A 14985-nucleotide genomic window follows, 5' to 3' on the forward strand; every position below is an offset into this window, starting at 1 on the left:
AGGGCTGCACAAACCACAACACAAACCACTACGACATCCTCGGTAGGGCCCACATAAGGACAAGGAAAACTCACACCCAGTGGGACGTCGGTGACAATGATTACTATGAGAAACCTTGGAGAGGACCGCAATTGTGGGCAAGCCCCGCCCTCTAGGGGACCGAAAGCAATGGATGTCGAGCGGGTCTAACATGATACTGTGAAAGTTCAATCCATAATGGATCCAACACAGCCGCAAGAGTCCAGTCCAAAGCGGATCCAACACAGCAGCGAGAGTACCGTCCACAGTGAAGCCAACAGGAAACCATCCCAAGCGGAGGCGGATCAGCAGCGCAGAGATGTCCCAGCCGATACACAGGCGAGCGGTCCATCCTGGGTCCCAACTCTGGACAGCCAGTACTTTAACCATGGCCATCGGACAGGACCCCTTCCACAAGTGAGAGTGGGACAGAGGAGAAAATGAAAAGAAACGGCAGATCAACTGGTCTAAAAAGGGGGTCTATTTAAAGGCTAGAGTATACGAATGAGTTTTAAGGTGAGACTTAAATGCTTCTACTGAGGGGCATTCCAGAGTACTGGAGCCCGAACGGAAAACGCTCTATAGCCCGCATACTTTCTAATATATAAACCGCTTTTTCTCATATATAAACAGCGTGCCTTCCCAATCACGTAATATATGGGGCTTTTACACACACATAACTGAATGCAAGGCGTACTTGATCAACAGCCATACATGTCACACTGAGAGTGGCCGTATAAACAACTTTAACACTGTTACAAATATGCGCCACACTGTGAATCCACACCAAACAAGAATGACAAACATTTCGAGAGAACATCCGCACCGTAACACAACATAAACACAGCAGAACAAATACACAGAAACCCTTGCAGTACTAACTCTTCCGGGACACTACAATATACACCCCTGCTACCACCAAACCTCGCCCCCCCAACCCCATCTCTCGAATTCGGAGGTCTCAAGGTTGACCAAGTATGGACAAAAAAGAAACAAGGCAATCACAAGACCCCCAGCAAATTCCGTCACGTATTGTGTGTGTACTGGAGCTGCTTTGCATAATGTGTCCCTTAGAGGCAGCTTCAGTGATGTTATCTAGGGAACGCATTAATAAATACAACGTGTGGGACTGCCCCTCAGAGCGTAGTGGGAGACTGTAACTGAGTGTGCAGCCCAATACATTTCTCCTTATGAGGAAAATTTAACTCTGTCTCTGCCTGATTCCTTGCTCCTTGTCTCGTTTAATACATAGTTCGGTGTTCAAACCTGACAATAGCGCTCTGGCAAAAAGGAGCTAGGATGATAAAACAAATATAAATTTTCTTTTGTTCACATCGTCATACTTTAATATGGAACTTTTAATCATATTACGATTAAAAAAATTGATTAATTGTGCCGCCCTGTTTCAAATAATCATGAAGCAATAATAAGTAAAAAAAATTGACCAAACTGACCTTCCTCTCTACGCCACTGAACAACTGGAACATGGTGATGTTGGCTGGAGGCTTGGACATTCCCAACGTCACGCAAATGCCCTTCAGTTCTTGGAAGGCTGGGCTTTCCGACTCCTTGTCTTTCTTTTGGGGTCTGTTTACCAGGATCATCCTGGAAGCCTCAAGCTCCGACACCAAAAACGCTAAATAAAAAGTTACCATTGGTTATTGTGAATATTAGAAACAGTGATTTAAACCATTATACATCAGAAAGTAACTAAACAAGTATGCATCTCCAATAGATGCTGTCTTTGTTAACATATAAACAAGGTAATATGGTAAGAAAGATACCTGTATTTTTCTCACTAATTCAGTAATATTCATTAAAAAAAATACTAGGGGTGCAAAATATATATTGAGTAAAAAATTATTGGGCTGATATGAGCAATGATGACAAATCAAGTGCTTTTTTTTCTCCGACCTCATAGGAAGTCTTAAACTTTCGCTGAGCTCCTTGTAAACAAACTGGCTCAGGGTCGCTACGAGTGTTTCAAAAGCCTACAACGGGATCTGCTGCTAAAGAAGCTGCCCCATAACCAGCAGAAAAAAAAGGTGAGCACAAGGGATGTAACCATATGAAAATGTCATCTATCACGGTTATTGTGAGCAAAATTATCACAGTTATAATTGCTTATTGATGAATGTGTTCAAAAAGTATTTTAACCAAATTGAATTAGAGAAAAGTATTAAAAGAATACAAACAGGATACTAATATACTATCTTTGCAAAATAAACATTAATTAAGACGTTAATTACGCTTGTATTCATGTTAACATTCAAGCTAGCTAACGAGCTAGCAAGAGTCCGTCTACGAGTTTATCAAAGTGTGGTTATCGATCAGTTTTTCGATAATTTTATTTCAAAAAGATAATACTAACCGTGGCAAGTTTTACCATAGTTATCACCGTTTATCGTTACATCCCTTGTGTGCACAAACTTTAAATCTTTGTTATTGGTATCAGTTTTAAGAAGCAGGAAATTATCTGTATTGGCATGAAAAAAAAGATTGTGTATCCTTAAAAAAATACAGGACTTATACAGCTTGTCAGTTAAGATTTTAAAAAGATGAGGTGCCTTGTTTTCCTCCAAAGTATGAGACTTGTTAAGTGAGTGAAGATAAATGTGCCATTTAGCTTGTCTCATAAAAGGCAAAAACACAGCAAGAACGGTAATCCTACAGAGCAACAGGAGACAGTGGTTCCTGTTTAGAAACCGTTGGGTGACATCCCCACTGGTGAGGACGGAATAAGGACAAGCCAGCTCTGACAACAACCCGCTCATCTCCAGCTGGAAGCTCTCTGCCTCACTTGGACCTGCAGCACATAGAAAAGCAAAAATCTCGTAAACAGTTCCCTGTCAAATATTAAAGGCCTACTGAAACCCACTACTACCGACCACGCAGTCTGATAGTTTATGTATCAATGATGAAATCTTAACATTGCAACACATGCCAATACGGCCGGTTTAGTTAACTAACTTACAATTTTAAATTTCCCGCGGAGTTTCCTGTTGAAAACTTCCTGGAATGATGACGCGATGATGACGCGTGTTTGTGACGTTATTGGTTGGAGGGGACACCACTTACGGCTAAAAGTCGTCTCTTTTCATCGCGCAATTACACAGTATTTTGGACATCTGTGTTGCTGAATCTTTTGCAATTTGTTCAATTAATAATGGAGGAGTCAAAGAAGATGGAGGTGTGAATATTTTAGCCTTTAGCCACAGAAACAGACGGTGTTTCCTTGTTTAAAATTCCCGGAGGTGAAGCTTTACTATGGATCAGAGCGGTCAAGCGAACGTGTCAACATGTCAACCGGCAGTTTTCGGTGAGAAAATTGTGGAAATGAGTCGCCTGTTACCGGAGATCAGCGGAGCCAGCAACCTCCTGCAGCTGCCGTGACTTCTATCAGAAACTCTGGCGTCAACACACCCGTGGACACACCCCTCTGACTTTAAGGTACTATTTAACTCCCTAAAACACTAGCAACACAATACAAAGATAAGGGATTTCCCAGAATTATCCTAGTAAATGCGTCTAAGAACATCTGTATCGCTCTCACTGCCCGCGCCTTTTTTTTATGCCATTTTGTCTCGTTTAGTAAACAATAGTCAAAGCTCACGTTTCGCATGGACTGTTTAGGTGTTGCACAGCATGTTTACATCAGAGATCATACGTCCCCTGCACAGCACAACAGTGCTCTTTTAAATACGCTTGAGTTTGGAATACTTTTTTGCCGACATAACTCGCAATGGCAGACGCCGCAGAAAGCAGTGGACAAGACCCACAGCAAAATGAGGCAATTAAGAAGCGACAAAAGTTGTATATGGTGTTGGAACACTTCACACTAAAATCAAAGGAAAACACAGTAGTATGCAAACATTGCTAAGTGTAGCTCGCATACCACAATAGCACAAGATCGATGCCGTAGCACATGTCGAGAAAGCATCCGATTGAGGGACGTCCAGAGGCGAGGTAAGTTGTCTATTATCAAATGTAAACGCAAAAGTTATGTACAATAAATGTTATTCATTAGGATAACCAGGATGTGTTCTCTTGCTCCTGCAAAGACATCAAATCCCGCCAAAAGGTGTTGAAAACGAACAAAACTATCCGAGCTGTCGTGTTCAATTAGCCTTTTTTTAGTAACCCCACGAAAGTAGTCATGCAAAGTTATTCGGGTTATTCAAGTCATACAACCATATGCTACTTGGATAGCTTGGACAATGTTGGCAGGCTGAAAACAGCTCAGCGGATTTGCGTGGAGAAACCACCATTTAAACGGCACCGTATAATAATCATCTAAAACGCACGAGAGACATGAACTTCATTTATGTGGTCACACTACAAAGCACATAGGGCTGTGAGCACACTTCTTTTTATTAGCACACACAAATTGGCACAATCAACCACGGACGTATATTAGCTGTGCATGTCAGCCTTCAATAATGAAAACCGGCGTTTAGGAACTAAAAGAAAATTAGGCCAAACGCTATAAATGAGGGCACATCTTAAAGGCCTACTGAAAAGAGATTTTCTTATTTAAACGGGAATAGCAGGTCCATTCTATGTGTCATACTTGATCATTTCGCGATATTGACATATTTTTGCAGAAAGGATTTAGTAGAGAACATCAACGATAAAGTTTGCAACCTTTGGTCGCTAATAGAAAAGCCCTGCCTTTACCGGAAGTATGCGCGCGTGACGTCACGAGTTGCAGGGCTCCACTCATATTCACATTGTTTATAATGGGAGCCACCAGCAGTAAGAGCAATTTGGACCGAGAAAGTGACAATTTCCCCATTAATTTGAACGAGGATGAAAGATTCGTGAATTAGGATATTGATAGTGAAGGACTAAGAAAAAAATAAAATAAAAATAAAAATAAAATAAAAGCGACGGCTCCGGGCGGCGGCAGTTTGAGCGTTTCAGATGTAATTAGACACATTTACTAGGATAATTCTGGAAGATCCCTTATCTGCTTATTGTTTTAATAGTGTTTTAGTGAGATTTTAAAATTTGTAGAGACATACTTCGAGGTTGGATGGCTGCGGTGAACCCGCAGTGTCTCAGAGAGAAGCCGAGGAGCCAAGCTCACAGCTGCCTTTTAAACAGCTGCTGCAGGACGACGAAAAATCCAATGATTTCTCCGGTAAGATATATATCACAATTTCCCCATTCAAAAACATGCTGGTTGACGTAGAGAAAACATGTTCACTTGACCGCTGTGTTAAAGCTTCACAACAAACACAGAAACACCGGCTGTGTCTCTGCAATCCACCGCTTTCCTCCAACAGCATTGTTCTTTATAGTCTCCATTATTAAATGAACAAATTGCAAAAGAATCAGCAACACAGATGTTCAAAAATACTGTGTAATTACGCCATGAACAGAGACGACTTTTAGCCGTGTTTGGCGCAGCGATAATATTTCCTTACAGTCCGTGGCGTCACGGACGTTTTCAACAAGAAAACTCGCGGGAAATCTAAAATTGCAATTTAGTAAACTAAAAAGGCCGTATTGGCATGTGTTGCAATGTTAATATTTCATCATTGATATATAAACTATCAGACTGCGTGGTCGGTAGTAGTGGGTTTCAGTAGGCCTTTAACATGTTTAATTACACCTTAATTAAGCAAAAATATGATTTATTCGATCACTCGATTAATCGATCGGTATAGAATACTTGATTACTAAAATATTCGATAGCTGCAGCTCTAGATTTAACATGACGTTAGTTTATTTGCACAACCAGTTCTTCGTAGTTATATTTAGGCATAAAAAACATAAAATAACAAACTAATGTGATTTATTGCCCCTTCTCCACTTTTAGTTCTGCCATCAAACACTAATAACATAGCAGAAAATAAACTGGATTGCATCACAAAGTTTTGTCAAACAAATGAAATGTTCAAACATTTTACAAAGTGATCGCTGCAGACACAAGCATGGTCCTATTGAATTTCACTAGATGATGAAATTGATATTTTAGAGAGCAATTTCCTTTGACGCAATTTCGTTTTTTCATTGACTTTATTACGTTCATAAAACACTTAATTCAGGACTCTATGATTGCTCTTTCCCATCTTTCTGTTTGAATGACTGGAACAGCCAAGAACGGAACATCAATACGGCATTTTCTGATCCAACTCTACACACACACTTTCCCTTGCTATGCTCGAGCTGGTTGACCATCGTGTGAATTAAGCCGCGAAGAAGAAAAAGGGATATGACGTCATATCCAACAATCCTATAGTGGGAGCTAATACAGATGAACTCTGTTTCTGGCGTAGTGACACAGCGCCTTGTTCACAGTCAGTATGTGTCCATACACTAAATTAGTCGGACTTCTCAAATAGTTTGGCTCTAAATAAGCCTTCTATAGCCCATGGAAACACCTTAATCTGATCGTGTTCTATTTTTTAAAAGTCGGAGTAACACACCTGGATTATGTGATTGGAAACCAGATATCTTAAGGGAGTGTGCGGCAGGAAATGGCATTTTTTTTGCATTTTTTTTGCCATATCGCCCATATTGATGTTGGTATACAGACCAATACTTAAGGAGGAGTGAAAAAGTTGTATCTCTACCGTAGACAGTTTATTGATATGAACGGGACTGACTTACAGGAGACTGGTTCCACTGTATAACACTGTCATTCAAATGTGATTCATTTTCTATAGATATTCTAGTAAACATTGCAACTGTTATTTGAAGCTATTTCAAAGACGAAAAACACATTTTAATTCTTACAGTTTGTGGCATGGACATTCTCTCCCAGTTGACAGTAAAGTCTGAGCTCTGATACAATCCAAGCACAGAGCTTTGTAAACTCTGGTGAAGCAGCACCACCATTCACACTGGTATCCAGAGCCCCAGCCTTCAATAGTGGGCCTTGATACCTACGATGACACAAAATGTTCAAATATTCAGTGAAAGTTGCAACTTTAGTCTTTCCTTATTAATTCAGCATTGTTGTGCTGCTAATATATTCAGTAGTTGTTAGTAAGCTCAGTCAAGATAAACCATGAAGGCATTAAACAGGACAAACCAACAAAGAATCAGTAAAAAGTACAAGAAAAAGTACAAAAACAACAATTGTCCCAGGCATGCATGTAGAATGTGGTTAACTATTTACTATTAAAAATTAATAATTAGTGAAAAAGATAGTAATACCCACTGCTCAAGCAACAGCTCGTTTGCCCTGCATTAGAAAAGTTGCTTTCCCCCCCCCCCATGAAACCCTTTTGCATGTAAAAAATATTTATTTTGAACCTTCCAGTTTTCTCTTTTTCACAACTGGAAGGTTCACTGTAATGATCACAAGAAGCCTAAAATTGTCTACAACGGAGCATTTCCGACACCACGTGCTGTGATATTTGAATTTTTTATCAATAGATTTATTATTAGTATTTATTAAAAAAACAAAAAAGAATAGCTAACCAAGTAGTAAAAGGGAACAAGACTATTTAAATAAACAAGGTGTACATTTAAAAAAAAATAATCATATAATCGCTGCAATTACAACCACATTCACTCTTCTATCATTGCAATGAATGATTGGTGGCGCCACCAACTCCCATTGCATAATTTACTTTTTTAATATATATTTTTTTTAAACAAGGCACTAAACTTAAAACCAACTTTTCTTACCTCTTGGTATCTGTGTATTTCGGATCCGCGTAGGTCCCGAAAACTTTAAATGAAACCTTGGAGGCATTGCGGGGCTATTTATAAAATAATCTTACCTTCCTTCATACTTCTGCCAAACATTGCGGGGCTATTTATAAAATAATCTTGCCTTCCTTCATACTTCCGCCAAACAAGCTGTTACGAATGTGCACAATTGGGAAAACCGTCAGTGGATTATTATAAGGAGCGCTATCGCAAGTCCTTTTTACCCACTGCCATGAGACTCTACAACGGACTTATGCCATTACTGTGATGTTTTTTTTCGTGGTTTGCAATAGTGATTATAATGTTTTTTTTTGCTGTATTTTATCTTATATCTATACATATTAGTGAACAATTCATAGTATTTTTTTTCATCACGCTTTTCTTCTGTTACTGTATGTGAAAATGTGCACTGGAACAATGTAATTACCCCATTGTGGGATAAATTAAAGTCCATCCCATCCTATCCATATACGTTATAAATCTACCCCGAGTATGTTGCGCGCGTCCGGTATTGTAGTCCGCGCTGTAGTCAATAAGCTCCTTCTTTCTCCCCTATCCTCTTGTTATGAGGAAGACATAGATACATCTTCAGATATGCATCTTCAGCTTTTGCCATTTCTAATAGTAAAATAGCGTACCAGATGTATAGTTTTTACTTGTAGACTGTTAGCAGACCTGCGATGGAAATGCTAAAAACTACAACAAAATGGGCAGGGAGAAGATGCAGTCGAACTGGAGGCACGTAAATAAGATCGGCCAAAATAAGGCGCATCCTGAAAAGACGGTCAGAAAGCGGCTTGAAGATGGCCTATAAAACATAATCTTTGCAACATTGCAGCCAAAGAAACACCATTACTAGTTATGTAGACCAGTGGTCCCCAACCTTTTTGTAGCTGCGGTCAACGCTTGAAAATTTGGCGGGTGGGGGGGTGTTTTGTTTGGGTTTTTTTTCATAAAGAAATACAATCAGGTGTGCTTACGCACTGTATCCCTGCAGACTGTATTGATCTATATTAATATATAATGTATGTATTGTGTTTTTTATGTTGATTTAATAATTGAATATATATATATATATATATATATATATATTTTTTTTTTTTTTAATTTCTTGTGTGGCCCGGTACCAATCGGTCCGCGGACCGGTACTCGGCCGTGGCCCGGTGGTTGGGGACCACTGATGTAGAGCACAAATAATAAGACTAGTATTGTTCACATTACATTGTAATGAAACAACTGGAATTGTGTGATGTATTACATTTTATTGTATGCATGTTCGATATAAACTGAAACTGCTCCAAAGACATGCACCTGGGGATAGGTTGATTGGCAACACTAAATTGGCCCTAGTGTGTGAATGTTGGCTGTCTATCTGTGTTGGCCCTGAGATGAGATGGTGACTTGTCCAGGGTGTACCCTGCCTACCGCCCGAATGCAGCTGAAATAGGCTCCATCGACCCCTTGCGACCCCAAAAGGGACAAGCGGTAGAAAGTGGATGGATGAATGAACTGACAACGGAGAGTTTTAGATGTAAACAATAAATCATAATATGACCCCTTTAATATCTGCGGCTTAACAAAAAGTAAAATTTTAATCTGTCCGTTATGTGAACTGATATATTTGATGTAAATAAAGTTGCAAAAATAATATGTTTTTTTTGCCATATAACGCTGCTGAGCACATTGTTTGGGTTTCAAAACAAATACTGTAGCATTAAATAACATGTTTTTGTTTTGTATGTTATGTTTTATATTAAATTGTGTGGAGTTTGCAATGACTCTGGCTTCGTCCCACCCCCAAAGACATGCACCCTGGGATAGGTTGATTGGCAACAATAAATTGGCCCTAGTGTGTGAATGTGAATGTTGTCTGTCTATATGTGTTGGCCCTGCAATGAAGCGGTGACTTGTCCAGCGTGTACGCCGCCTTCCGCCTAAATGCAGCGGGGATAGGCTCTGTCACGCCAAATTTCTTCCCCCCCACAAAAACCTTCCCCCCGGAAGACATTTGGTGTGACAGCCCCTCTAGTGCCTGAAGGACCCCAATGAGGGCGTGATAATACCAAGTTATATGACTCTCAAGGGTTACAGCTGCAAAATTAGCGAAGCAAAAATAGCTTGAAAGGTTAGCATGCTGGAATGCTAACATTTTTTCCTCACTGTTATTTTTCGCCAATGACAATTAGCCAATTATAATGCTTTTAAAACAGCCAGCTGTGTGGGCTGCTTTGAGCTAGTTATATGACTCTTAAGGGTTACAGCTGCAAAATTAGCGAAGCAAAAATAGCTTGAAAGGTTAGCATGCTGGAATGCTAACATTTTTTCCTCACCGTTAATGTTCACCGATGACAATCAGCCATTTATAATGCTTTTAAAACAGGCAGCTGTGTGGGCTGCTTTAAGCAAGTTATATGACTCTTAAGGGTTACAGCTGCAAAATTAGCTTAGCAAAAATAGCTTGAAAGGTTAGCATGCTGGAATGCTAATATTTTTTCCTCATCGTTGTTTTTCACCAATGACACTCAGCCAATTATAATGCTTTTAAAATAGGCAGCTGCGTGGGCTACTTTGAGCAAGTTATATGACCCTTAAGGGTTACAGCTGCAAAATTAGCGAAGCAAAAATAGCTTGAAAGGTTAGCATGCTGGAATGCTAATATTTTTTCCTCACCGTTTTTTTTTCACCAATGACAATCAGCCAATTATAATGCTTTTAAAACAGGCAGCTGTGTGGGCTGCTTCAATGTCCTTCCACCCTCATTGGGGTGCTTCAGGCATTTGAGGGGCTGTCACGCCAAATGTCTTCCGGAGGGGAAGGTTTATGCAGGGGGGAAGAAATTTGGGTGACAGATTCAACACCCCCCGTCACTCCCAGAGGCACAAACGGTAGAAATGGATGGATGGATGGATGGATGTTATTGAAATAAATTTTACAAAAGACAGAAAACCATGGAAACAGTAATGGCGTGCACCAGCATAACTGTCGTAAAACAACTTGGCAGGAAGTGACGTAGCCTTTGCGAATGCGTGGTCCGATTGGGTTTTCCGGGACCGGTCGAGCAGTGACACCGGACACTGCAGTCACATTTGATCCGATTCAAAATGGATTTGGACTACCTCCTTATGTGGCCCTTTGCTGATGAAAAAATATCATATTTGAAGCACTTTGAAGGGGTTCGACTGGCAAAAAATACCGATCTGTGTCCCGAGGTTAAAAAAAAATCTGAATTCCAATTACGTAATCTTACAAACCGTACTAAATAAACCACTGCTTGGTCATCACAACTTTAAATTGGACATTTGTAGATTACATGAAGGCAAATTAATGTCAGACCGCCGTTAGAAAGTACTGTGCCGCTTTAACTCGACCTGTCACGTCACGGTAGCTTAACGTAGACAGATATGGCTAACATTTCAAACACCAGATGTATGTTGATTAATACGACCGCATGTGTTTTTTTATTTACTTACCCTAAATCCCCAAGAGATGCGATTATATCATTCTCCATGGCAATATTTCTTATGCAGAGTGTAAATATTACAAATCGACAAACACGCCTGAGACCAGCTGGACTGAGAGTGGTTGGCTTCTTCTTCGCTGGATTTATATCGCTGTGGCGCACTTATATGTTTCTGTGTCTGAAGGACGGATGCGCTACCGCCAACTAGGGGCTGGGTGGTGGGTGACATTAAACCACAATAATTTTTATTTTAGCACCAATACACAGGATCAACGTTCCCTCTAAGGCATGGGTCACCAACCTTTTTGAAACCAAGAGATACTTCTTGGGTACTGATTAATGCGAAGGGCTACAAGTTTACACACTTAAAAAAAAATGCCAGAAATAGCCAATTTGCTCAATTTACCTTTAATAAATACACACACACACACACATATATATATATATACATATATATATATATATACATATATGTATATATATATATATATACATATATGTATATATATATATATACATACATATATACATATATATATATATACATATATATACATACATATATATATATATATATATATATATATATATACATACATACATATATATATATATATACATATATACATATACATACATACATACATACATACATATATATATATATATATATATATATATATATATATATATATATATATATATATATTAGGGGTGGGCAAATTTGTGCGTTAATTATGAGTTGACTCATCAATCTATTAACGCCGACAATTATTTTATCGCACATTTGCGTATGTTGTTTACATGCTTTTATTTTGTTAACGCCTTTTCTTAACAAGATGGCGTCACCCGGCGTTGAGGGGCTCTTGGTAAAGATGGAACATTTGGCAAAAATACCGGACAATTCTGCAAATTTCATGGCTGGCTTACAGCGTGGTCATTCCGGGATCACTTACGACCGCCGGACAATTCTGGATGTGGATAGATCGGGCCGTTTTGGACTGAATGACGCGTGCTTGCTAGACCGGCTAGCTAGCATGGGAATACTTTGCCGGCTACATCCAGCGGCCTGTGAAGCAGCGGAGTATATGTGTTGTCTGTCTATTTATGAATAATGCAGACGAGGCGTGTTGGCTGAGTTCTTAACGTTTGCTTTCAGAGCGTGCATATCACAACATACAAAATGCCGTCATGGCGACACAACCTATACCGGGCTACCGCGCATGCTCGTCGCTCCTGTTGCATGCTGGGTAGGGTAGTTCTTTTATTCCCTGGCTCATAACGTCACAATATAGTACCATGTATATGATGCGTTGAGTTTATCAAAGCACCAAGCAAACAATCGGAAAATTCCCAACATATCAATTCCTAGATATGGTCATAATTATCTTAGGTGCACTACGCAGAATAAACACAACATTATTAATATTGCTACTATGGATCATTTGATCAAAAATTCCCTAAAACAGCCCACTACCTATAATATAGGTTTTTTAAACATAAGATCCCTGATCAAAAAAATGTTTCTGCTGTTACCTCAGAAATTGCCTGTTCAGATGTTATGATTGTGGCTCAGAGATTTGTATGTAGATTATATTTATTTTCCATAACAAACAGGATAACTTAAATACCCTGGCAGTGGTAGTAATAAGCTTAAATGTTTGTATTTACATTTTTGAGTTGATTTTCATAAAATATGCTATTTAACTGCTAATGTTTAACAAGGACTGATTTAAATTGTGTTTGCACAACAAATGTTTTGGCGCTTTTGTTCATGTGGGAGAATATTCCAATAAAGGTGCACTACACACTACTTTTGAATTCATTATTGGGCTTTGCGTATACAATGCAGTTAATCGCGATTAATCAGAGAAATAGTGCGATTAACTTCGATTAAAATTTTTAATCGTTGCCCAGCCCTAATATATATATATATATATATATATATATATATATATATATATATATATATATATATATATAGATATTTAAAAATTAGTATTGCTGTCAGTCATTCCGACGTAAAAATGTTTCCTTTTACGGAAGGTTTTTTGAATAAATGATAAAAAAAAACACTTAATTGAACGGTTTAAAAGAGGAGAAAACAGGAAAAAAATTAAAATTTAATTTTGAAACATAGTTTATCTTTAATTTCGACTCTTTAAAATACAAAATTCAACCGAAAAAAAGAAGAGATAAAACAAGCTAATTCGAATCTTTTGGAAAAAAATTTAAAAATAATTTATGGAACATCATGAGTAATTTTTCCTGATTAAGATCCATCCATCCATCCATTTTCTACCGCTTAATCCCTTTTTGGGGTCGCGGGGGGCGCTGGCGCCTGTCTCAGCTACAATCGGGCGGAAGGTGGGGTACACCCTGAACAAGTCGCCACCTCATCGCAGGGCCAACACAGACAGACAAACAACATTCACACTCACATTCACACACTAGGGCCAATTTAGTGTTGCCAATCAACCTATCCCCAGGTGCATGTCTTTGGAAGTGGGAGGAAGCCGGATTACCCGGAGGGAACCCACGCATTCACGGGGAGAACATGCAAACTCCACACAGAAAGATCCCGAGCCTGGATTTGAACCCAGGACTGCAGGACCTTCGTATTGTGAGGCAGACGCACTAACCCATCTGCCACCGTGAAGCCCCTGATCAAGATTAATTTTAGAATTTTGATGACATGTTTTAAAAAGGTTAAAATCCAATCTGCATTTTGCTAGAATATGTAACAAATTGGACCAAGCTATATTTCTAACAAAGACAAATCATTTCTTCCAGATGCTCCGGAACAAAAATTTGAAAAGAAATTCAAAATACTTTGAAATTAGATTTAAAGGTGATTCTAAAGATTTGGTAGATTTGCCAGAATATTTTTATTTTATTTTAATCATAAGTTTGAAGAAATATTTCACAAATATTCTTCTTCGAAAAAACAGAAGCTAAAATTAAGAAATTAATTAAAATGTATTTATTATTCTTTACAATAAAAAAAAGAAATGTACTTGAACATTTATTTAAATAGTCAGGAAAGAAGAGGAAGGAATTTATATATGTGTTTGAAAATACTAAAATCATTTTTAAGGTTGTATTTTGTCTCTAAAATTGTCTTTCTGAAAGTTATAAGAAGCAAATTTAAAAAATTTATGAATTTATTTAAACAAGTGAAGACGAAGTCTATAAAAGATTTTCTTAGATTTTTAAATTCTATTTGAGTTTTGTCACTCTTAGAATTAAAAATGTCGAGCAAAGCAAGTCCAGCTTGCTAGTAAATAAATAAAATTAAAAATATAGAGGCAGGTCACTGGTAAGTGCTGCTATTTGAGCTATTTTTAGAACAGGCCAGCGGGCGACTCATGTGGTCCTTACAGGCTACCTGGTGCCCGCGGGCACCGCGTTGGTGACCCCTGCTCTAAGGCAGTGGTTCTTAACCTTGTTGGAGGTACCGAACCCCACCAGTTTCATATGCGCACTCACCAAACCCTTCTTTAGGGAAAAAAATATATCCATCCATCCATTTTCTACCGCTTATTCCCTTTCGGGGTCGCGGGGGGCGCTGGCGCCTATCTCAGCTACAATCGGGCGGAAGGCGGGGTACACCCTGGACAAGTCGCCACCTCATTGCAGGGCCAACACAGATAGACAGACAACATTCACACTCACATTCACACACTAGGGCCAATTTTTTAGTGTTGCCAATCAACCTATCCCCAGGTGCATGTCTTTGGAAGTGGGAGGAAGCCGGAGTACCCGGAGGGAACCCACGCATTCACGGGGAGAACATGCAAACTCCACACAGTTTCAGTTTCGAACCCCACCAGTTTCAT

At 39.0% G+C, this 14985-nt stretch overlaps 1 protein-coding gene across 1 annotated transcript in view; it reads right to left on the reverse strand.

Annotated features, from left to right (window-relative positions):
* fam98a (family with sequence similarity 98 member A) overlaps positions 1–11313 on the reverse strand; it is a 34413-nt gene extending 23100 nt beyond the window's left edge. The window contains exons 1-4 of the mRNA XM_061911075.1: positions 11157–11313; positions 6763–6911; positions 2690–2824; positions 1473–1654 (exon numbers count right to left, since the gene is read on the reverse strand). Of these exons, the coding sequence (XP_061767059.1) occupies positions 1473–1654; positions 2690–2824; positions 6763–6911; positions 11157–11194 (504 nt within the window). The 5' untranslated portion in view covers positions 11195–11313. The remainder of the gene's footprint in view (positions 1–1472; positions 1655–2689; positions 2825–6762; positions 6912–11156) is intronic.
* Positions 11314–14985: the final 3672 nt, after the last annotated feature.

The sequence above is a fragment of the Nerophis ophidion genome, linkage group LG09, assembly GCF_033978795.1.
Source record: "Nerophis ophidion isolate RoL-2023_Sa linkage group LG09, RoL_Noph_v1.0, whole genome shotgun sequence".
In the NCBI taxonomy this organism is placed as follows: domain Eukaryota; kingdom Metazoa; phylum Chordata; class Actinopteri; order Syngnathiformes; family Syngnathidae; genus Nerophis; species Nerophis ophidion.